At 41.8% G+C, this 25,386-nt stretch overlaps 1 protein-coding gene across 4 annotated transcripts; it reads left to right on the top strand.

Moving 5' to 3' along the window:
* On the top strand, positions 1–23,400 carry upf2 (UPF2 regulator of nonsense mediated mRNA decay). 4 transcript variants are annotated; one of them, XM_067582316.1, is made up of 21 exons: positions 1–143; positions 612–980; positions 2,062–2,841; positions 2,957–3,117; positions 3,264–3,455; positions 3,535–3,684; positions 4,263–4,366; positions 4,560–4,645; positions 4,925–5,033; positions 5,290–5,403; positions 5,682–5,798; positions 6,049–6,438; positions 7,139–7,414; positions 8,330–8,513; positions 11,423–11,571; positions 12,963–13,067; positions 13,172–13,270; positions 13,383–13,556; positions 17,379–17,520; positions 18,578–18,698; positions 21,403–23,400. In XM_067582316.1, exons 1-21 carry the CDS (start codon positions 112–114, stop codon positions 21,407–21,409), a joined length of 3,861 nt encoding a protein of 1,286 aa, XP_067438417.1. In that variant the 5' UTR covers positions 1–111; the 3' UTR covers positions 21,410–23,400. The 4 variants fall into 4 exon arrangements, with proteins under 4 accessions (XP_067438417.1, XP_067438416.1, XP_067438413.1 ...); XM_067582315.1 differs by having other exon boundaries at positions 21,400–23,400; XM_067582312.1 differs by lacking the exon at positions 21,403–23,400 and adding an exon at positions 18,835–19,145.
* Positions 23,401–25,386: the final 1,986 nt, after the last annotated feature.

The raw sequence follows: 25,386 nt of genomic DNA, 5'->3' as shown, positions 1-25,386 counted from the left end.
TATGCTAAAAACAAAACTTAATATAACTTAGTAATAATATTTTCAGTAAGGCATAATCTGTGGTACCAACATGAGAGGGTCCTTCCGTCGTTCACACGGAAACGAACGCTAATGACCGATGTTTGTTTTGCTACAATTAGCAGGTAAAACTTTTCGTTTTTACAGCACAAAACACGAAAACGAGAATAGCTAAGTAGGAATTTATAGTGTATTTTATTGTAAGGTTACATTATAGCGACTGAAAACGCACTAACTGTCAGTTTAACGCTGTCAAAACGTTTGTTTACATCGGTTTCAGTTCGTCCATTCAAGTGGCCGAGCTACCCGCGTTAGCTGTGCTGATGCTAACTCTTGTTTTCGTTATGTATTCAATTAAAACGTTAGATTATTTTTACAAAACAATAAAACTGGCTGACCTTTTCGAGAGTGAAATTACGCTAATTAATTAGTCATATCACTAATATAAAGAAAGCTAATGTTATATAATGTGTTAAACGAAGCGGCTAACTGCGTGCGGAATGTTATTCCACCCAGTCTTTAAGGTTTCAGGAAATGCCTTCAGAACAGCAGTGAGTGTTGTTAAATAACCCTGTCTTGTTCTCTTTCCTCAGTATGCCTGCTGAACGCAAGCGCTCAGTAAACATGGATGAGAAAGACGTTTGTTCCTTCAGTAACAAGGAAAAAGAGAAGGACAGAGACGGCGAGAGAAGACCAGCATCTGCTCGAGATAAAGCCAAAGATGAGGCCAAAGTGAGCGGTAAAAAAGACAGTGGCAAGGAGGAAAAGAGAAAGCGTCTAGAGGAGGAGAAGAAGAAGAAAGAGGAAAAGGAGCGAAGGAAGAAAGAGGAGGAGAAACAGAAAGCGGAGGAAGAACAGAAGAAGAAAGAGGAGGAGGTGAAGAGACAGCAGGAGGAGCAGGAGAGGAAGCTTCAAGAGGAGGAGGCTAAAAGACAACGTGAGGAGGAGGCAGCTCTGCTGAAGTAAGTGTTGGTGAACTTTGCTCTTGACATCATTGTAAAGCCTCATTTTACTGCTGATTTTCCTTAAAGCCTTGTGTCAAAAATCATAACTCTGACATGATTCACACACCGTCAGATTCAGCATGATCAGTATCTTTGGATAAACGTCCATAAATCTGCTTAGAAATTACAGGAAAAATATGTCTTATAATTTAAGATCTTACATGTTAATCATCACATTTCTTTATCAAAGTAACCCAGGAATAGTTGTCTGTATAGATGGTGATAAACAGGAACTCCTAATAGCTTTATGGTGCAAACTTACCAAAAATGTCAAACAAGTATGGACTAGAAAAACACGTCTTAAGGTGTATCCCACAGCTGATGATCCCCAATAGAAGTAAGAAAGAGAATAACAACAACAGCATTTCTGCACTATCAGTATATTTTTTGACATTATTAAGGTTCAGAATGTCCCATCATCAAGCTCCTTATATTACTGGAAAACTGACATTCTCCTCTATCCATGTTTAAAACCTGTGGACATGAATGCAAAAAAAACTCAGTTTTGAATTGCATAAAACTTTTTTTTTTCTAGTTCAACTCATAGCATTTCTGGGTAACCCTGAAAATAACCAGACTGGATGTAACATGCCCAGCTAGGACATGTTGTGACTCTTCCAAAAACCTGAAATAAAAGTAAAAACTAAGCTAAAAAGCTGAGAGTTCAAAGTTAAAGGTATTTAATTATTTAGTAAGACGCTTGATCCTCAGATGTGTTACAACCTTTTATTTAATGTTTATTTGTACAAGTATATAACATAAACTAATGCCACATACTATATATGTATATATACATACAAAAATATTTTTTACATGAGAATGAATGATTGTTTTATGTAGTGAAAGCATGTTGATACCAGGACCTTGTGAGGAAGGGCCATAAAAAGAAGAGAAGCATTTATGCAATATGTCAGCTTTATATTTCATGCATCCAGCAGCCTGTGTAACAATTACAAGAGCCAAACACAACACAACTACCCTCACTTTCACTGTTGTCTTGTTTTCATCATTCTTTCTCCCTTTCACCTCATGTCTGCAGGGAAAAGGAAGAGGGGCATCAGCTGCACCAGGAGGCCTGGGAGCGCCATCATGGCAGGAAGGAACTCCGCAGCAAGAACCAGAACGCCCACGAGGGTCGGCCCGAAGAGGCCTTCTTCAGCCGACTGGACTCCAGCCTTAAAAAGAACACCGCCTTTGTCAAGAAGCTCCGTACGCTTACTGAACAGCAGCGAGACTCGCTCTCCAATGACTTTTCCTCACTCAACCTCAGCAAGTACATCGGCGAGGCCGTGAGCTCCGTCGTGGAGGCCAAGCTGAAGATCTCTGACGTTGGCTGCGCCGTCCATCTGTGCTCCCTCTTCCACCAGCGGTACGCCGAGTTTGCTCCGTTGCTCTTACAGGCTTGGAAGAAGCACTTTGAAGCGAGGAAGGAAGACAAGGCGCCTAACGTGAGCAAGCTGCGCACAGACCTGCGCTTCATTGCTGAGCTCACCATCGTCGGCCTCTTCACAGACAAAGAGGGCCTTTCGCTCATTTACGAGCAGCTGAAGAACATTATCGGGACCGACCGGGAGACGCACACTCATGTGTCAGTGGTTATCAGCTTCTGTAAGCACTGTGGTGACGACATTGCGGGTTTGATTCCCCGCAAGGTGAAACTGGCTGCTGAGAAGTTCGGTTTGGCCTTCCCTCCGAGCGAGATCATCAGCACGGAGAAACAGCAGCCCTTCCAGAACCTGCTGAGGGAGTATTTCACATCTCTCACCAAACACCTGAAGAAGGACCACCGAGAGCTGCAGAACATTGAGAGGCAGAACAGGTGAGAATCAGACCGCAGTCAGTGTTTACAGCCTTTGTTTTCTATAAGACACTTCTCCTTGGCCACTATTTGTTGTTCACTATGATAAAACTTCTTAACATTTTCTCCTCTTCAGGCGTATCTTACATTCCAAAGGGGAGCTGAGTGAGGACAGACACAAGCAGTATGAAGAGTTTGCCACTTCCTACCAAAAGCTGCTGGCCAACACTCAGTCCCTGGCTGACCTGCTGGATGAAAACATGCCAGACCTGCCTCAGGACAAGACCGTGCAGGAGGGTGAGTGTAGAATAGTTTAATTAAAAGTGCTCTTTTAAGAGATTTGTTTTTATTTTAAATGTAGTCAAATAGTGATTCCAATGAGGTGAACGTGTGTGTGTCATGTTTTTCTTGTATGTAATGTTGTCTTCCCTCTGCTCTCTCAGAGCACGGCCCTGGCATCGACATTTTCACCCCCGGTAAGCCTGGAGAGTACGACCTGGAGGGAGGGATCTGGGAGGACGAAGACGCTCGAAATTTCTACGAGAACTTGGTGGACCTGAAGGCCTTCGTTCCCGCCATCCTCTTCAAGGACAACGAAAAGAGCAGCCAGGGCAAAGATAAGGACGAAGCCAAAGGTATATTTAATAAATCCACAGACAGAGAAAAAAAAGAATTTGCACAGTTTCTTTTTCTGACTGTTGCTGTTTGGTTCAGATGGCAGAGAAGGGAAGGAGGGAGCCAGCACCACGGAGGAGCTGGAGCTGGAGCTGGAGGCTCTGGACATCGCAGATGAACCTCTTGAGATGGAGGGACCAGATGAGGTAGAAAACGAAGAACTGGCGAAAAAACTGCTGGATGAGCAAGGTAAACACCTTACAGACAAGCACCTCCGCACATAAATATGATGGAAAATAAGTTCAAACATAAGCTTATTCCATGACCAGATCAGGTGATACATCAGTCAAAAAAAGTCTGAACCATGGAGGGATGGAAAGAGATTCAGATTTAATTAGGCTGCTGCCGTCTCTAATCCTTACAAAGATGAGCATTTCTTTTAAAAAATTGTCATAGCCTGGAAAAATCGATGTCATCTATTATCTTCCAAAATCTTGTCTTTGTAAAAGAGAAAAGCTGCTTCACAAAGCTGCAGTTAAATCTGACAGACAGACAGAGGGGTGATGAGAGAGGCTGCTGAACTGAATGCACAGTCAGGAGGTTGTTCCTGTACGTAACGGACCGGACATTAAAAACTGTTGATCTGACAACAAATCCACACACAATAATAACACATAGACGCCTAAAACAGAATTCTCTAATAATCAACAAGAGAACAAACATGCAGTGAGCTTTTGTGCTGTCTGAAACCTTCTGTCATGGTTTGTTATTTGCAGTGTGAATGTTTTGGTTTTACATACAGTGAAACTTTATTTTTGTGTGTGTAGAACAAGAGGATGAGGAGGCCAACACCGGGTCCCACTTGAAGCTGATCGTAGACGCCTTCATCCAGCAACTCCCCAACTGTGTCAACAGAGACCTTATAGACAAGGTGATGATTAAACTGTCATGTTGTACCTTCGCTTTGTGTTGAGATGACTTGATATAAACAAAATAATATCTAACCTCTGCTAGATGATTTGTCTCAGTGTTACAAATTAAATGAATGAAAAATATAACAGAACAACTGACATGCAAATAATTATGAATGTGTATATTTATGAGCCCTGTGTTGACTCCTGCAGGCTGCCATGGACTTCTGCATGAACATGAACACCAAATCCAACAGAAGGAAGCTTGTCCGAGCCCTCTTCACCGTCCCCAGGCAGAGGTAAAGCTGAGCTAACTGGGAGAAGATCTACACATCAATTAAGACCATTAAAGGTCTCTTAGAGCGTGTTTAGTACTGCTCACATTCAAAATGATGATTTTCTTCTGGAAACAAACCAATATAAAACATAAATGGAGGAAAGGAAACAAGCAGAAACACCATAGGGTTTCAAAGGGTTAGACATGACGTTGTTATGGCGACTGACACCACCAGGTGTCGCTATGACCATCAGTAATGGTCTGAATGTCAGTGGAGCAGTGAGTCTCTTTCCTCTCTCAGGTTGGATCTTCTGCCCTTCTACTCTCGCCTGGTGGCGACTCTTCATCCCTGCATGTCAGACGTGGCTGAAGACCTCTGCTCCATGCTGAAGGGAGACTTCAGGTTTCATGTAGGTCCACTTTGTTTTAGCTGGTGAATAAAATACTGAGCTTTATTGTGACTTTATAAAATCAATTTACATCAACTTTAGCGGTGCTGATTGCTGTTCTTTATTCTGTCAGTCAAACTTTGTGTCCTGTACTTTGTTTTATTCTGCAGCTGTTGTTGCAGAAACAAGCTTGCAGGACTCTTGAGTCTCTTATATGAAAATATTATGAATTATAAAGTTTTTTATTCATTTTGTTGCTCTCATGTCCGTGCTGTAGATTCGGAAGAAGGACCAGATCAACATCGAAACCAAAAATAAAACGGTCAGATTTATCGGGGAACTGGCAAAGTTCAAGATGTTCTCGAAAACAGACACACTTCATTGTCTCAAGGTGAGTTAAGAATGACTATCTGATATTTGTTATCAGTGAGCTGATCGATGTGAATGTTTTGACAAGAAAAGTCTAAGTGGTTGTACAACCTGTACGCAGCCTCGTCAACTCTGGTTGGACAGTAAGAAGACAAAAGTCTGACAGCTTTAAGCAAGAAAATCAACCTGAAACTATAAAAGTGGGGACAAGGGTCATATACTTTGTAGTTTGTGTTGTTTAGTGTTTGTTCTGTTTAAAAAAAATGCATAAATAAAAGTATTAAACATGTGTCCCAACAGATGCTGCTGTCTGATTTCACTCATCACCACATAGAGATGGCCTGCACCCTGCTGGAGACCTGTGGCCGCTTCCTCTTCAGATCCGCCGACTCTCACCTGCGGACCAGCGTCCTGCTGGTTAGTAAACACGCTCCTCTGGTCCGGTTGCTGCCCGTCGTTTTCATTAGTTATTTTAAACATGTTTGATATTAACAGCTGGAATCATTACATCACGTGTGAGCTCGAGACATAATAACAATAGCAGGTGTAAAACAGACATGTGATTGGTTTAGAGCTTTTAGTGACACTTAAAGGACATTTTGAGACTTTTGTTTTGTTGTCTTAACGTAAACAGCTGATCTTTTCTTGAATCCCGTCTACATTCCAGGAGCAAATGATGCGTAAAAAGCAGGCGCAGCATCTGGACGCCCGCTACGTGACGATGGTGGAGAACGCCTACTACTACTGCAACCCGCCGCCCATGGAGAAGACGGTGAAGAAGAAGAGGCCGCCGCTGCAGGAGTACATCCGCAAGCTGCTCTACAAGGACCTGTCCAAAGTCACCACCGAGAAGGTGCTCAGGCAGATGCGTAAGCTTCCCTGGCAGGACCCCGAAGTCAAGAGCTACCTGATCTGCTGCATGGTCAACATCTGGAACGTCAAGTACAACAGCATCCACTGCGTGGCCAACCTGCTGGCCGGCCTGGTGGCCTACCAGGAGGACGTGGGCATCCATGTGGTGGACGGAGTCCTGGAGGACATCCGCCTGGGCATGGAGGTGAGGATCTGATACTATGAGTTAGTCATACTCATCTACTGATACTAGAAGGAGACAGGAAACCAAACAAAACCAGATGCTAATCTTGATTGATATTTTTTGACAGCTGCCTGGAGAGGAAGTCTTTGTTGTTACTGTTATTACATGACTGTGTGAAGAACACGTGCTTCATGCTGCAGAACACGTGACAACTCTGACCGGCTCCACCTGAGCTGAAGTCGAGTCAAACAGTTTCATTTGGTTAAAACTGACTCCAAAACCAGGAGAATCTGCTCATCAAAACATTTTTGTCTGTAGAAACGTTTTTGAAATATTAGAACATAAGAATAAGGATAAAGCTGCCGATATTATATTATTATAGTTTATTCAACAAGTCCAATGAAAAGCCAAAACCAGCAGTGTGTTAATGTCTCTCAACACTTACTGACTGAGCACTAAACCTGTTCATTCCTACTGAAGACGTAAACCTTTATGGAATATGATGCTTTAAAATGCTTCTCACATGTTTATGCATCAGTTAAAATAATCCAATAATATAATATGTAATGATTAAACTCTGATAGTCACCAGTCTACTGCAGGATACGAGTAGTTTTACTTCTGATATTTGAACATTTTACTGTTTACTAAAGTAAGATTTTAAATGCAGGACTTTTTCTTGAGTATTTTAACGTTATTTGGCTGTTTGTTTGTTTTTTTAGGTCAACCAGCCCAAGTTCAACCAGCGGCGCATCAGCAGCGCCAAGTTCCTGGGCGAGCTCTACAACTACCGCATGGTGGAGTCGGCCGTCATTTTCCGCACCCTCTTCTCCTTCATCTCCTTCGGGGTCAATCAGGACGGCAGCCCCAGCCTGTTGGATCCTCCGGAGCACCTGTTCCGCATCCGCCTGGTCTGCACCTTACTGGATACCTGCGGCCAGTACTTTGACCGAGGCTCCAGCAAGAGGAAGCTGGACTGTTTCCTCATCTATTTCCAGGCAAGTCTGCTCCCAGTACACCTCCAGTCCTGCCTAGACTTCACCCAGTTTATAGGAGAAGGCTGACTGTTCTAAATATATTCTGTATTTTTATTGTTATGACTCTTAATACTTTAACCTCTGTGGCTCTCAGCTCTAAGCCTTTTGCTTCCTAAAACAGCTGGTCACTGTAGTTTTTTAGCAAACGTTACTCAAACAGGAGGAAATAGTGCATTTCTTGGGGACTATTTTTAGCGGTGGATGAATCTACATCTAGTGCTGCAGGACAGTGGGTGTGTGATTGAGTCAAATTAAACTAAAGTGTGAGTGTTCATGGTGATGAAGGAACGTGTCACCAGTGCAGCGGTGTGACTCATCGATGAGTTTTAAACAAGTCAGAGGAATAAGATCATATCAGGCTTTTGATAAACATACAATACTTGTTAGTAGATCAGTTCATTGTTGGTTTTGGTCTTTTTATAGTATTTGTTGACAATTAAAAAAATATAGAATATCACCAGACTAATCCTTTCAATTGTTTTTGTCAAATTAAGCTGAATCAAATATATAAGTTTTGCTACGACCACTGGGAGGCGCTAATGTCAGAAATTTCTGATTCTTCATATAATCAAGTTAAAGCATCGATTCACAAGTCTTTCTTCAGCAGTCAGGTGCTTATATGAATATTAAACATGTTTTTCTTGCTGTAATGATTCCTCCTGTTCATACTGACCATTAGAAGATAAAGCACTTACAAACATAACTGGAACAGCTGAAGCTTCATATTAGCTTCAGATAAACATTTAAATAAACTTTGCACAGAGGAAGGATTGTGGATTTTGTCCACTTACATTGAGAAATTGTGAACTTTAAGGCATCCGTAGTGAGTTTTGTGACTGACAGTGTTTTGTTGTGTGTGTGCGTGTGTGTGTGCAGCGGTACATCTGGTGGAAAAAGAGCATCGACGTCTGGACCAAGGACCACCCGTTCCCCATCGACATCGACTACATGATCAGCGACACTCTGGAGCTGCTCAGGCCCAAGATGAGACCCAGCTGCTCCCTGGAGGAGGCCACCAAACAGGTCACCGACCTGGAGAAGGAGGTGCTCATCAAACTAGGTATGAGCGACACGACGCACGCATAGCATATGTAAAGAGACACAGCTGTCTATATCCGACTTGTAATTAGCGAACATGTAAAGGATGTGAGTGTTTGCGCGGCAGCCGGTCTCGCCAGTCGAGCCGCTCTCGTTTCATCCTGGCTGAGCAGCATTCCTCGCTGTGTAGGAGGACGATCGCGCCGCATCAGTCCTCACTCTGCTCGATCTGTCAGACAGGTTTACCTCATCATAACGAACGCATACCTAACACATACGCTCACTGTGTCACACCAGAGTTTATAGGAATGATAATTATGAATTAAAAGGACTCGAGTCCGTTGCAGAGTTTCTATTTGCGTAGTTTATTTTTGTTTCTCACCCAACCTGAAATATTATTGGTATTTTGGTTTTGTTCTTTTCCTTTCAAACGTCAAACATGCATCCGATCGTTTCACTGAAACAATTAGTCGGTTGATTGAAATGTAAATGACTAAAAACTATTTTGAGTCATTCTCTGGTTTCAACTCTTTAAACATGAGGATTTCTTTTTTCTGTTGCTCATAAAAACAACTTAAGTGTAAATGACATCGAGGACATTTTTTCACACTTTTCTGACAGTTTATAGACGGCTTGATTGATCAGGGAGATGTGATCATGCTTTTTGTGATTTTTTTTAATGTTGGATGTCAGATGTTAAATTTACTCCAAAACCTGACAGTGTTTCCTCTGTATTCATTCAGCCGTGGTGCACCGCCGCAGCAAGAACATCACCACCACTGCAAATCAAAATAAAGATTGTAATTTAGCCTTAATGTCATGTAGTCCAGATGCTGTAGAAGTAGTGATCATACAGTGATTAAAAAAACACCAGAACCTCAACTGTCATCATAACTCAGACCCGAACAGCAACAGATGTGGGACAAAGCTTGAATTATAGCCCAAAGAACCACAGCTGTACTAAAATTACCATGGAAACACTGCTTGTACGTAAAAATGCTCCCTGAAAGTCAAAATCCAGGGCTTCAGTATCCTCTGAAGACTCTACCTCCCCATCGAGCTGACGCCAGACTGTTCATAATTCATTTTCAAAACAGAGAGACCCGATCTGACCCGATGGGGATCCTGAGGATCATTAGACCAGATCTAAGAACCCAAACAGACCCAGAATAGAGAGAGGGGACACTCAGACTGCTGAATCTGATTAGAAACAGATCTTGTCACAGCCAGTGTGGACCGATCCTTTAACTGACCTATCCTTTAATTGTTTTGCTGTATTATAATCTACAATAATTAAATCCACTGCTGCAGAATGTGAGTTTTCAGGAACAGAAGGCCGTAGCAACACAGATCTAAGAGATCAAATGACCGGGGAAGGGTGGAGCGATGGGAGGAGAGAGAGAGGAAGAAGGAAATCTTTGTGTAGCAGGTGTATCTCACTCCGCAGCCTGATAGAAAGACAGGAACACCTGCTTTGTTCAGCAGTTTCAAGGTGTCGACTCGGAACGCAGGAAAAAAAATGTAAACCACCGGCTCCGCCCTCTGTGTGACTGAGTTTGTCAGTGGTGGGAAAAAGTGCTCAGATCCTTTTTTACTTCAATAAAAGTACCAATAAATCAATGTAAAAATACTCCAATACAAGTAAAAGCTCTGCAATCACAATCTTACTTTAGTACAGATGTGTTACCAGATAAACATACGGGGGCCCGGGCCCCTTCAAAGGGCCACAAGATAACTTAACAGGGAAGGAAAGAAGAACTAATTTATATTGAATAATCTAAACTCTTTGGGCCTCAATCAGTTATTTAAATGAAAATGTTTCAGTTAATTGTTTAGATGTTGGACAGAAAATTAATCTGCAACTATTTTTATAATCTAATAATCGTTTAAGTCATTTTATTAAAGGAAAAATGTTATAGATTTGCTGGTTTTTAGCTTGTGAAATGTGCGGATTTTAAGTTTTCTTTGTGTCACACATGATAGTAAACTGAATATCTTTGTATTTTAGACCGTCGATTAGACTCTAAGAAATTATAACAGACATCTTTCACTATTTTATTTATAGACAAAATGATTAATTGAGAAAATATAATGGTCAGATGGTTAGTTGCAGCCGTAGTCAAGAGGGAACAAAGCTCCTAAACATCTGGAATATGATGAAGAACACAAAGTAGATGCAGGGTCAAAAACTGAAAAAGCGAGGAAACACTTGTTTAATTTATGTATTGTACTTTTTAAGATTATCATGTTTTTTATGTAAAATCTTTATCTACAAAGTAATCAGTAACAAAAATATATTTAATAGAGTTTAAGTACAATTATTTCCCTCTAAAATGTAGTGGAGTAGAAGTATTATGTAATAGAAAATAGAAATACTCAAAGTACAAATACCTTAAACTGTACTTTTCCACCACTGGTGTGTGTGTGTGTGTGTGAGAGAGAGTGTGTGTGTGTGTGTGTGTGTGTGTGTGTGTGTGTGTGTAGGGGGGAGAGAGTGATTGATGAGGGCCACGGAGGGCCCCCCCAAGCTAAACAGTGGTTCTATTGTTTTACCTTTCATAGTTTAACCAGGATCAAACATTCCTCAGTCCTCGAGTCACACAAGACCTGATCTTCAACTTCAGTCCTCCCGCCTGACTGCATGACTTCACTTCTCTGCCGTCGCCACGGTTGCATAATTAGACTCTCGCGCTTATCATCCAGGTTGACCCATAACACAGAGAAAACACACTAATGGAACAGTAATTCCCTCCTGATTATTTGCTCAGTTTATAATTGAAGCCTTTGTCTCAGGTTGGGTTTGGTTTGGAGGTATTTATGATATAATCTCTCATAACCAGCTGTGTGTAATCTGATTACAGATTATTACATTATATATATGTTAACTTTCCTAGTTTCCTCAAAAGCGTTTCCACATCTTGTATCTTAAAGGTCTGGTCATGGAGAAGGACGGTCGCTCCAGCGCCATGAGCGAAGGGGAGGGTCTCGATGAGGAAGACGACGACGACGACGAAGAGGGAGGCGCGGAGACCGAGGAGCAGTCGGGCAACGAGAGTGAAATGAACGAACAGGAAGAGGATGTGAGTCCTTTTTTTTTTGTATTTGTTGTGACTCCACTGTGTCTGTCTGCTCTCCTGAATCCTGATTGGCTGTGGAAATAATTAGGGACTGAGCCCAAAACGAAGAGGACGACTGTAAAACATTTCTTTATTGTGTGTTTGTTTCTTTGTTTCTTTCTTTATTATTACGCCACTTAAACCCTTAATTTTACCCCCTAAACATGCTCAAAAACTCACCAAATTTGGCACACACATCAGGTCTGGTGAAGAATTTGATAAAATGTAAAAATTAACCCCCAAAGTACCAACATGTGCTCTCTAGCGCCACCTATGTAACTAAAATGGCCACCACGGCCCATAGGAATGTCGTAGAGAGATCGAACCAAAACTCAGTTATTCGTCTCATCAGACCTACAAGTCATACACCGACACCTCTGACCTAAATCCAACAGGAAGTCCGCAATTAGCCTTTCAAAATAAGACTTTGCCCCAATTTTGGCCCCCGAACAAACGCTATCTCCTCCGCGCGCGTTAATGGTATTGGCTTCAAACTTTAACAGATGACTTATGACACTGTGCTGAAAAAAAGTTGTTAAAAACTTTTCATATCAGGTGACCAAAAGAAATCAATATCAGTGAGGAACAGGGAAGTTCAACCTCCGTTTGTAAGCCTACCACCGGCATTCTGCACGTGTTTAAGTCCGCGTTGATCCATGTTGGCGTTGCGTTTCCTCGTGCAGCTGTGAAAAGCATCTCGTTCTCTCCAATGAAATCGGCGGGAAATCACCGCACGCTTTTTTCACTCGGCTGAAGCCGGATAACTAAGTGTTTTCTTTTCGTTATCTTATCTTTTCTTTTTGACGCAGTTTGATGGATTGAATGAACTGAACTTCCTTGTTTTGAGTTTGTTTTGGGATACCGGGAAAACCCGACTCGGTTCCTTTATGACCTTTATAGACGTTCGCTAAATGCAACCTGTGCTTGGGACATTACCTGGGGTCACGGTAGAATACATGTATCCTTTGTGGGGTTTGAAAGTGCATCTTACTCAGACTTGGCTGAGTTAAATTTGCTCAAACCACAACAACATGACCTAAAATTAGAAATGATTTAACACGGCGGGGCAGGGAGAAGCACATGCAGGCCTTAAACTACTCCCACGACCACAGAGAGACATCAGATAATAATGAAATATATTCATTCATCATTGTGTGGAATTCAATCTGTCTGTAATCAGGCAGCAGTCTACCGCTTTAGATCAAAGATTAAATGTTTGAATGAAAGGAAGTTGATGCAGTTTAATCAATAATCCAATATATTGTTTTAAATGACACGTGCTGTTCAAACCCAGAATCATATATGCATCCATCTTACGTGATCAGTTTTTTTTTTGTTGTTGTTTTTTTCCACAGGAAGGGTCTGAGAACGAAGAAGAGGAGAGGGAGGAAGAGGAAGAAGAGAACACCGACTACCTGACGGACTCCAATAAAGAAAACGAGACGGACGAGGAGAACAACGTAAGATCGATCGATTTGAGCACACAATCGTTAACTTGTAGAAGAAGATTTGTACGCTGTCATGTTAATTTGCTGTGCGTGTGCATGTGCGCGTGTGCGTGTAGGAGGTGACGATCCGCGGCGGTGGACTGAAGCACGTGGCCTGCGCCGAGGACGAGGACTTCATTCAGGCTCTGGATAAGATGATGCTGGAGAACCTGCAGGTATTAACATCCTGTTGTATGATGTCGTGTTCACCGTAGCGCTTTCATCTAAACGTCCCCAACGCAGGTGAAGATCCGCAGCTGACTTTACGTGTGTGTTTGGTCTCCGCAGCAGCGTAGCGGCGAGGCGGTGAAGGTGCACCAGCTGGACGTGGCCATTCCTCTGCAGCTGAAGAGTCAGCTGAAGAAAGGAGGATCGGGACAGCAGTGCATCGGGGAGGGAGACTCCGACATCTCTGACACCATGCAGTTCGTCATGCTCACACGTAAAGGCAACAAGCAGCAGGTAAGATCTGCACTTTTTTAGAGCTGTTTAAATGTTGCTGTTGTTTTTAACACATGGTGGAAGGAGTGAAAGACTGATCAGATTATGTTTAACTTCTTTAGTAAAGACAGAGAAGATTAAAGCTATAATATGTAATTATTCCACATTAAAATGTCTAAAAACAACTAGTCCTATGTTATATATGTTGTTGAGTTGTGTACTTACATTATCCCAAATGTTTCCAACAATTATCAAGCCCAGAGAAATCTGTAATTTAATCAAAGTAACGGACCGTTTCATTTGGTCGCATGTTGATGGCGTCATACCTCCTCTACCAAGGAGTAAACACGCACCAGATGCATACGGCGGCGCTGTGTTTGTCCGCTACAATGGCGTCTACCAAAGAGTAACTTACACACATATAAGATAATACATCGGCGTTGTGGTTGTTCCACACAAACTGTTATAAATTCACTTTTATTCAGTTTTAAGCCACATTTTCATGATAAATTTAGGTGGTTTTTAACTATGTCTTTTAGCCGGAAGAAGGATTTTAGTCGTTGGACGTCTGGATCTTAAGTTATCAGAGAAATAAACTGGACAAACGTTAGCAGCAGCTCGGCTAACAGCCCCTCCAGGAAGTCCGGTGGTCAACAAACATCGTCAGAGAAATATTTTTTTTTTTTTTAATTTTTTTTTTAGGTGAAACAGCTTAAGTTAGTATTTTAATGACTTTAATCTGCGTGTACGTTTGTTCTGGAGAGGAGGAGACCTCTGCAGGTAATTTGGCTCCCGGTAAAAACATCCCGGCTGAAATGACATATTGTGCGTTTAAAACTGTGAGGGAAGTGAGGGAGGAGGAAGTGAACAAGCAGCAACATCGTCTTTGTAAGAAGAAGAAGAAGAAAAAGAGTAAATCAGAAACGTGTCTTGATGAGAAATACAGGAACCACCTGCAGTAACCAGTTAGCTCAACTATGGTGTCATTTGTGAACAAACGTCTCTCAGAGTCATTAAAGGCTCGTTCATGTGCTCGCACAAGACAACGACTGAGTGGTGAAGAGAGTCTAAACTCAAAGGTTCACTCAGGGTGTTTACAGAGCTGCGTTTTCTTATTCTGGTTGAATCAGACGCTGGTTTGTTTTCTGCCTTGGTGCAGTTTGTTTGAGCAGCTTTAAACACGGCAGTCGTACTCGGTTACGCACCAAAACAAGCTAACCGAGACTGTTCTCCTTTCTTAGTGTGTCAAACCTTTTAGTGATGTCATCGTGTTCCCAGGTCGCAGCAATTACTTAAAACCTTTCTGCAGCACGTTTATCACAACTGATAAACAATAATGGCCGAAATTTAGAAAATGAGACCCCACTTCTAATAAACCACAATTATCCTTTTAAAATTGGGGTCTATTTTCTTCAAGGGCAGTTTTGTTAATAGCTTGAACACTCAGTAGGACTCCGGTTTGGATCAGGAACAACATTTAACCACAACCTGACCCAGACTGGTGTTTAATGACACGTCGCTCTCACGTCACCTCGGCTGTCATCATCACCACAGTTAGTAGCAAACGTTGTTGGTGTTGGATGAAGGAGCTCCGGTTGATGAAGTAAAATGTCTTACATTAAAAAAAAACAACTGAAAAAATGAATTTCAGGATGACTGGACTGTTCTTGATTTGTAATGAAGCAGCGGCCATAATGAAGAGCGGGAACGCCACTACGACACCAAACACGCCAAAAACACGAAGAAGAAACACAAAACTGAACCAAGTGAAGTCGTGATATCAAGACTGACAGTATAATTGAATGAATGCAGTGAAGAACTCGCTAATAGACCAGTTTCTCTGCTGAGACATCACAACTTTTTAGTTTAAGGACTCGGTTACATAACGAAGGTGTCACATGACCTATTAACAGGATCCTCAGTCGCTGGTCCTCCTCAGGTCTCCTGCTTGTTTTATAAGGTGAGGAAGGCTTGATCAGCCTTTAGTTTTACCCTAAAGAGGACCTAAAGGACCCAGCGGTGTTGTTGGATCACAAAAAACCTCCAGAAATAAACACAGGAACACGACTGTAGAGTAATTAATGACAGAATATCTGAGACATGAGGAGAGCAGTGATACACTTTCACTGTCTCGTCCCACTGAATGAAATTCCCTCACACACACGCACACACACACACACACACACACACACACATACACACACACACACACACACACACACACACACACGGCCCAGTCTAACTGAGCCCAGGAATAATATTGACTCTGGACTGGTGGCTGTGTGTGTGTGTGTGTGTGTGGCTGTGTGTGTGTGTGTGTGTGTGTGTGTGTGTGTGTGTGTGTGCGTGTGCGTGTGTGTGTGTGCGTGCGTGTGTGTGTGTTTAGGCACACTGCGGTGGTGGAATGTGTGGTTTGAGGGCAGAGGCCGGTTCTTGTACTGTAGGGTGTGTCCAGCTTTTCTGCCGGGGGTTCGGAGGTTTAATAGAGCGTTGAGTCCACACGGCTTCGCTCTGTTTAAAGGACAGCTGCCAGATACACACAAGCAAAAAAAAACTTTAAAAAAAAAAAAAAAAATCACTTTTTTTTTCATGTGAAAAGTCGGAGAGCACACAGAATATCTTTGTAGGTGCTTTAGTGAGCCGTGTAGATGGGAAACGCTATTTCTCTCTCTCTCTGCCCCCACTGTAAACACACTGCAGCGAATAAAAGCATCCTGTGTGTGTGTGTGTGTGTTTGCTGAATGTCTCACGCTACGCTCACTACACTACACACACACACACACACACACACACACACACACACACACACACACACACACACACACACACACACACACATACTCTCTACTGCTTCTCTGTCCAACATACTGGCATCGATCTACTGTATCTAATACATGATTCACTCTGCTCTCATTTAAAGCAGCAGATCCCAACTGTTTCCTTAAGAAAAAAGGGGTAAAAGCCTCCTTCTTTATGTATGTTTCATTATATTCACTGCATTAAAAAAACAATGACAGCACAGAACAATTAACTGTACAATGATTATTTCCTGTGGATATTGCAGTGTATCAGATGATTTTTCCTCATATTTTTAGGAATTATAGGATTTTCTTTAAATCTCTATCATACATACATATTAATAATCCAATTTGGCCTCCATCACTTCCATTGAAAGCACATTTGAAGGGGATCTTTACATAAAAAAGGAAAACCTCTTTCACTGTTCATATGGACGCCTGACTGTTGTTTTTAAGACACACTTGAAAAGGAATACTTTGACATTTTGGGAAATACACATTTGCTTTCTTGCTGAGATGATGAAAAGATTGATACCAAATCCACCTACCAGCACCTCTAAAGTTCACTAATAACACTTCATATCTTGTTTGTTTGATCTGTACAAAAGCAGAAATGTAAAAACAACAATTTATGGTTTTAGGAAGAGTTACTATTTCATGACAAACATCAATTTATCCATCCAGTAAATAATTTTAGCACTTAACTCCCTGTAAAAAAAATTATCATTTTTTCTGGGAATTTTATGATGAAAGCAAAGTTCAACTTCTTAGGAAACACGATAATTAGCTTTTCTGCCGAGTTTGATGAAAAGATTGATACACATACGCCTCCACCCCTTCATACAGCAGCAAAGTGTGTGTTCTTTACACTTTCTTGCACAGATTAAACAAACAAGAGCTTTAGAGGTGCTGGTGGGGGGTTTTTGTTACCTTTCGACATCTAACTCTCTGCAAGAAAGTGGATGATCGTACTATATGATAAACTGCTCCTATAACGTCGGGTTTAAAGATGTCTCTAACATGTGTCTGTCTTTCCGGTCAACAGTATAAGATCTTGAACGTGCCGCTGTCGTCCCACCTGGCGGCGAACCACTTTAACCAGCAGCAGGCCGAACAGGAGGAACGCATGAGGATGAAGAAACTCACCCTGGACATCAACGAGAGACAGGAGCAGGAGGACTATCAGGGTACGACGCACGTCTTAACTCTGTTTCTGTTCACTGTAACGTTAAAAACATTAGCAAAGACGTCCGTGAGGAGGACAGAAACTGAAAAATCTGATGTTTTTTCTCTACACTCTTATAAATACGTCAACAGAGAATATGTGAGGTGATAATAAAAATTAAGAAAACAAGAATTTGTAGCAGCTCTGCCACTAATAATACGTCCACATTATGCTGGTTAGATTTAGAGGTGCATATTTTTCTCTTTATTTCAGCCTTTCCTCAATACTAAAATATGTTTCTCACCCAAAAACTCTCCAGAGTAGATAAATCTAAAAATGCTGGTTTGATATTTTGGTTTGCATGAGGAAAACTTTTGCTTATGTCACTGCTACAGTACATATTTCTGTCAATAGAGACGATCACACAGCTTTTAATCAGTCTTAAACATGATAGTTTGCAACCATAAAATAATGATTTGGTCGAGGTGTAAAAAAAAAAAATAGCTGCTACAGTGTCATCAACTGTTGTATTTTAACCATAAAGTTCACAAACAGGCCGAAATAACTAGGGCTGTAGTCTGCTGGTCGATTAGTTGGTCGATATGCTCTCGTCCGACTAAATTCTCATTGGTCGAATAATCTCCGTGTTACTTTCATAAAGAGAAAAGTGCTACATCAACAGCTTTCCAGGATTAATCCATTATTTCCTGCGGCGGGGGGGACAGACTAACAAATTACCTGTGGAAACAACGGGGGTGTATTCAAAACACCCCCGTTGTTTCCCTCTAGCGAGGGCTAGAGAAGTAACGGTGGATGTGAGCGGGGCAGGTTAGTTGTCAGTCTGGCAGTAAATGTACAGTACAGACTACAGTGTGTCAGTTAATAAATGCTAAAAAAAAGTCACGTCTGTTGTTTCCCCAAATGCTGGAAAAGTGAAGCGGGTTAGCTTCAAAGTTAGTTAGCAACAACGGGCTACTAGCTAAGCCTCTACTGTCAGTCATGCTGACAAGAAAAAAACAGATTTAAGTAACATTTATGATTAAACTCTTTGTCCTTCTGTGTTTTTTTGTGTGTTACAGAGATGATGCAGTCCCTGGCTCAGCGCCCGGCCCCGGCCAACACCAACCGGGAGCGCCGGCCTCGCTACCAGCACCCGAAAGGCGCTCCCAACGCCGACCTCATCTTCAAGACCGGAGGAAGGTGAGACCTCAGCTCCGATTCCCTGACGTGCTGGCTGGGTGATGTGAGGATTAGGGCTCATTATCTTTAGTAATGGACTGCTGACACACCCCCCCCATCCTCCCCCCACACACTTATTGATTATCTCTTTGAACAGAGTGAAAAGGGCAAGAAATGAAAGGCATGAGAGGCGAGACAAACAGGAGAGGCAAGACAGGAAAGACAAGCAGGAGAAAACCCAAAGCTATGCAGCGGAGTAGTTAAGAACAGCTGGACTTTATTTAAACGTCATCAGTCGAGATGAAGCTTCAGAAAAGTTAATTTAAAAATAGAGAAAAGGTTTTGTTGAGGAGTTGGTGTTCCTGTCTCCTTTTCTGATTTTCAGGTGAAATTATTTATTTTCTTTTGAGAGTTCTGGAAATATTTGGAAATAAAGTTGACTTGAAGTTTATACTTTGTTAGCATCAACAGGACCTCGTGTGTCTTTTTCTTGCTTCTGTCAAGTGGAATGACGACATGAACAGGGTAGAAGGTGTAATTCATGCATACGTGACATTTAAGCTCGTCTGATGGCAAGTCTCTGCAGGCGTTTCTTGGCACAAACTAAAACACAGATGAACATAAATTCATTTGGCAGCACAAGTAGGAACATTATTTGTCAGACAGCGGCCAAATGTGTTAAAACACACACACACACACACCGTTCTGCTGCCAGAAACACTCACTAGAGCACTAAATGTGGATTAATCCGCCGCTGAAAGTAGTCCCCAACAAATTTCATCCTGTTTGTTCACTAAAAACTACAGCTGTCTTAGCAAATTATTACTGGACCTCTCTTTAAAAATGAAACTACATATTTGTGAGCCGTTTTTGCCGTGAGTTATTGTTTTATACTACAGCAGCATGTTTGACAATCGGCCAAATTTCTGCTTTTAGAGGCTCAAACACACTTTACATAGATAAACGAACTGGCAAAGAAGTTACAACAACAGAGCAACAGGAAAGACACTGTTAAAAGTAGAGAATAAAAGACAAAAATAAGAATTGAGCATTGGTTTAAAAAAAAAACTGGAGATTTCCAGAGACTGGGGCTGGCGATGGAGAAGGAGCGTAGAGCGTAAATACATTTTTATACAGAACAAAAACCCCAAACCAAACATGTTTTTGCATTTAAAGGGTTTAAAACATAAACCGTTTTCAGACTATAATGTAAAACCTCTTTCACACATGCTGGTGACGAACACGTAGAGGGTGACACGTTGGGCGAGCGAACCAATCAGAAGACTCCGCTGATGACGTGTTTGCAGGTGATTTTATAACTAACAAGCAATAATAGTTCTTTTTTTTTTTTTTTTGCAAACAAATTCTTTTTTTCAAGAATGGCAGGAAACTGGACAGATTGAGAAATAAAGGAGCTTCTGCATCCATGAGCGTTGCATTACCGCCATCTGCTAAACTGTCCTGTGCCCCGTCTATTCCAGCGTTGCCATGGCGTGTGTGAAAAGGCACAAGATGGAAATGTTCCTGAATGTAGCCGTGTGTGTGAATCACGAGCATTGCCTGAAAGTTTAATCCCAGTAATTTACCAGCAACTATGTGTGAAAGAGGCTTAAAACAGAAAGAAAAGCTCCTTCAACAATCTTTGACAATCAAACCATCATACGTCTTAAAGTCGTAAAGTAAACTTGCTCCCTGCAACATTTTAAACTGATTTGCTGTTCAAATCGCCAAAAAATGACCATTTCCTGTGACACCTTCACAATAAAAGCCAAGTCTGTGTTTGGCCAGTTGAACATTTGTAATATGAAGCAGCAGTAGCTAATGTTAGCAATAGCAGCAAGTGTAGTAAGTTAATACAGCTCTGATACAGAGTCAGAAGATCCCTTTATAATACACGTACAATGTAAAAATGTATTTAAAAGTTTCACTTTCACTGTTGTTTCACTGTCTGATGAAACACGAAGAGGGAATCTGATGTTAAAAAGACTGTAAATGTGTCAGATATTCTCTTGATATGACTAACTCAGACTGCTGAAGCCTCATATAAGCTTCACAGAGACTTTTAAATACATTTTGCACAGAGTCATTTAGACTGAAAGCACATTTGAAGGATCTTTTAACAGCCAGTATGAACAGGAGGAATGACTGTTGTTTTAAGACACGCTTGAAAAACTGTGAACTTGTCCTTTTAAGGGAGTGAACAGTAAACAGTGAGGCTTCCAGTGTAGGAATGATGGACTCCACCACCAACAGTGAAAACTACTATGTAGAAAGCTAATTACAGAATGTAGATACATTAAATTGCTATTGCAGGAAAAAAAAAAATGCAATTATCGCTTCAAAGTTAAAGGTCCAGTGTGCAGGATTTAGTGGCATCTAACAAGCGTGTTGGAGAACCAACAGTGGCTGCAAAACTCGCCAAAAATGTGAAAGGTCATCTCTAGAGCCAGTGTTTGGTTTGTCCATTCTGGGCTACTGTAGAAACATGGCGGAGCAACATGGCGGCCTCCATGGAAGAGGACCCGCTCCCTATGTAGATATAAAGGTTCATTCTAAGGTAACGAAAACACAACGATTCTTATTTTCAGGTGATTATACACTCATTAAAACATACTTATGAATATTATATTATAGATCTCCCTGAATTTTACACACTGGTCCTTTAAAGTTTTGTCCATGACACTCAGCATGTCTGCAGTAAATGTCCTGCTCTGTCCTCCAGGAGACGCTGATGGGAGTCTGGCGCTGGGCTGAGCGAGCAAGAGAGAGAATGAACGAGAGACAAAGAGAGAGAGAGAGAGAGTGAGAGAGAGAAGATCGGAGGGGAAACCGGTCTAAACTGGGAACGAGTCCTCCAGACCAGACGCCCACTGATGCCGGGACAGACCAAACCTCCCCCCCTCCCCCCTCCCCTGACCTGAACACACACACTTACCCTACTGAGGGGCCCGGAGCCCGACGAGGAGAGACACAACCGGGAGCTGGGGGTCAAAGGTCAGGGGTCAGACAGATGGCTCTCTTTCTTTTTTGTCTGTTGCCTGAGATGACAAAAAAAAAAATCAACTGTCTTGACGAGAGAACGAACTACAAAGACGACTAAACACCGACCGGCCGACTGACGGCGAGACGGACAGGAAGGCGGGATGAACGGATCTCTTCCCCCCGCCGTCGCACCGAGTCGAGGAAAAAAGTGACTCATATTTAGGAGCTAAAAAAAAAATCTGCGAGTGGACAAAATTGAACTAGCGAAGGCATAATGGATGTTTTGTTTTTGTATGTTTGTGTTTTTTGGACGCTGAAAACCGGGAACAGATCCAGTCCAACTGCACGCCGTCGTCAAGGCAGCTCTGAGACGGAGACGACGGTCGGAGGGGCGGGCGGGACGGCGAGGTTTTAAACACTGGTCGCGTGTTCATATCGTAGACTGTTCGCACAACGATGCAGAGGAAGACGTGATGTTCCGTACACCGAGAGGAATCATGTGGTTGATTTTGAAAAAGCAGCTGATGGTGTGCGACTCTTGTTCTCGTGGCGTTATGACGCTGTCGGTTTGTGGGACGTCGCTGCTGTTCTTCTTGCTCGTGGCGCTTTTAAACAGTACGTCACTCATGTTCCACTGAGACCATCCACCGCTTTTTATTTGCGTTTTCAATTAGTGCGTAAAAAAGTACAAATAAAGTTTCTACGCTTAGTTGAGGTGACAAAAAACGATGGAAACAGACTTTTCTTTGTAAAGGTGTAGCGTCACTCACAGTGTTTACCCTTTGCGATCAATCTGATCAATTTTTATTTATTACCCGGATCATAAATGTGAGTGCAGAGAACTTTTGGAGAACGGAAACGTCATGTGATCGAACCTCACAGCTGCATTCAGCTTTTCTTTAATGTAAAAGATGATCACCATCCACCTGCTGTCATCCACATTTTCAATCTGCATATAAAGAAACCTGAGTGGAAACACTGGAAATTTAAAAAATAGCTGAAATATCGCAAAAAAAGTTTATATGCCTGGCTGAGGTGGAAAAGTTGGAGTATCAACAAAGTGTAAACGGTGAATAAACAATAAACTGAAGCTGAAGAGACAAAAACATCAAGTCTGACTGTAACGTTGCTCAAATTAAGACATGAAACAAACAAATGTCATATTTTATTATCATGTTTTCCATCATTTGAGCTTTGACTGCTGCTCTTTTAATGACGTCATCTCACCTCTTCTTCTTCTTCTTCTTCTTCTTCTTCTTCTTCTTCTTCTTCTGCACCACCAGCTGTTTATCTCAACGATTGAATTTCTAATATTCAGGCTGCGAATCTTTTGTAGATTTTCTTGAAATTTGCTTTACATATGAGTGGAAACTGAGCTAACGTCATGTAGCGCTTCTCGTTGGGGTGACAAGCAGTTTATAAGTGATATCGTAATAATCACCGGATGGCGCTAAACAGTGGAACATGAGTGACAGACTGTTTTTGCCACGGCGCAGCAGAACAGCAGCAGCTTCTCAAAAACCAACAGCGACACACACACGGAATCAACTGACCTGCATCTCTGAGCACTGATGGACACCTGAGTGTAAATATTCTTCATTTTTTTCCAACTTCTATCCCGCTAGATGTTTTATTTCAAAATCAGGAGCATCTAAGAGTTAGTTTTGAAGATATTTAGCTTGCTTTGATTTGAATTTTCTGTAGTGTAACGTGGTAAAAGCTTTTTTTTTTTTCTTTTTTTTTTTGAAAAATGGATAACTGTGTGCCTGAAAGTCTTCCTTAGTGATGACAGTGACTTTATTATTTTAGATTCATTTTATCTGTTGAGCTTCTAGATGGATAAATATACTCTATATTCTGCTGCATGGACCTTTTTCTGCACAGCTCTTAGTCACTCTGTGTTGTAGTAAAGCGTCCGACAGTGACTCTAATTTAGTTTGTCTGTGTCAATTAAACTTATTGTTCTTTCCTGCAAGCAAAATAAAATATATAAAAAAAAAAAAAGTGTCTTGGCTCACGACAGATGAAAATTACCACAATAAATGTGTGATGACGATCGCCGTTTGCCCTACTTGAAAAGCCTGTAAATGAGGTCAGTCGTGTGTTTTGTGGCGATTGCGTGTGTGAGAGGGTGCGCCTGTTTGTCGAGGTCTAATTACAAGGCAGCAAACATAAGTATTTCCTCATTTCCTGCCAGCTCTCTCCTCTAAACACTGCATATGTAGAACATAACTAACGCACGCTGAGGGGGGGGACGCTCATTAAGAGAAACAATGGTGAAACAGTGCGTCAATCATCTTCAGACACACCCACAGATGCCCTCGTACACTCAAACACACACACACACACTCTGGACGTCACAGTCATCGACTCGCGCTCTTCAGGAAAGAAAGTCTCAGTGTTGAAATCTTATGTAACCGTCTGCAGTCCAGACAGTTCGCCTCTGTGTTGCTGCTGTTCCAACACACAAGTAGCCCAATGTGGAATATGGAGCAGGTTAGAAAAACAAAACCTAAAATCCTGTTTAAAAACGAGAGCTGAGAAATCCTTAAAGAGGACGTATTCTGCACATTTCCAGTACATATATATATTTACATGCTGGGGCTCTACTGGAATATATTTGCATGATTTCCAGTTAAAAACTCCTTATTTATCTTCTACTGGCTCTTCATGCAGCCCCTCAGTTCAGCCTCTGTCTGAAACAGGCCGTTTTAGCTCCTGTCTCTTTAAGGGCCCGCTCCCGACTCTGTTGTGATTGGTCAGCTTCCAGAAGCATAAACCATGAAACAAACAATAGCAGCAGGATTTTACTACTTTCTCTTGTTCTTTATCAAAATGTCAACTGCGCAAATACATCCGTACATGTTTGAGCCAAAATCTGATGAGAAATATGAGTGGACAATGTGAAAAACATGTTGAAAAACCTTTGCAAACAAAGCTCCTCTAATCTTAACTCTCTACCAGGAGACCAATAAACATATTTTCCAACATTTTAGAATCTGTTTTTCATAGGTTGAGTTGTACGACACATTAAAACCACTTTATCGGTTTACAGACTAGTTGTGACGTCTCAAGTTTTGCTCGTAGCTTCACGTCCTGAACTGAGGTCGAAGGTGATCACAGAGAAACTTTCCTCCTTCAGCAGATAAATGTGAAAACAGCCTTCTAGTGTCAAAAAACGGACACACTGAAGCTCAAACATCCACATGATGTAACAATAAACAAAATACATGTTTTTGAGTGGAGGGAGACCTTGTTTGTTTTGAGGATACGTGTTAAAATAAATATGTAATGTTTTGAAAAAGGAGGGAAATACTGTGGTGAGTCTGACTCTTAGAGGAAAAAAAAGGTGGAAAAAAACTGCCCAAACTCTGACCTTTGACCTTGCAGCTTCCTGCAGAGAGAACGGGAGCTCCATTTAAACCAAACAGCAGCTCCCACAGCTCGAGACTGAAGGACTTTAAAGTGCCGCAGACGGCTGCTAGACGCTCCAACTGACTCATTCAAAAAGCTTCTCTCTAGAAATACTAAGTCAATCATCTTTTTCAACAAGTCATTATGGTCTCAATCGCTAAATTCAGGCCCTCTAATAAGTGTGCTGGTGGTCATTTTGTAAATTATTGCTCCGTTAATAAGATTTGGAGACTTATAGTAGCTGTGATGTCTGCCATGTGGGCGTTGATTGACAGTTGGCTCACCTGCTGCTCTCCTCAGCTCTGGGACTCAC

Source organism: Thunnus thynnus, chromosome 23, assembly GCF_963924715.1.
Source record: "Thunnus thynnus chromosome 23, fThuThy2.1, whole genome shotgun sequence".
Lineage (NCBI taxonomy): Eukaryota > Metazoa > Chordata > Actinopteri > Scombriformes > Scombridae > Thunnus > Thunnus thynnus.
The sequence above is the reverse complement of the archived record's forward strand: the minus strand, read 5'-3'. Positions and strand labels throughout refer to the sequence as shown.

Bases quoted from the DNA above. Each gene is read 5' to 3' on its own strand.
- upf2 (XM_067582312.1), top strand. From the start codon at position 112: ATGACCGATGTTTGTTTTGCTACAATTAGCAG. The intron at 144-611 runs GTAAAACTTTTC...CTCTTTCCTCAG, and splicing joins TGTTTTGCTACAATTAGCAG to TATGCCTGCTGAACGCAAGC. The intron at 5,034-5,289 runs GTAGGTCCACTT...TCCGTGCTGTAG, and splicing joins AGGGAGACTTCAGGTTTCAT to ATTCGGAAGAAGGACCAGAT.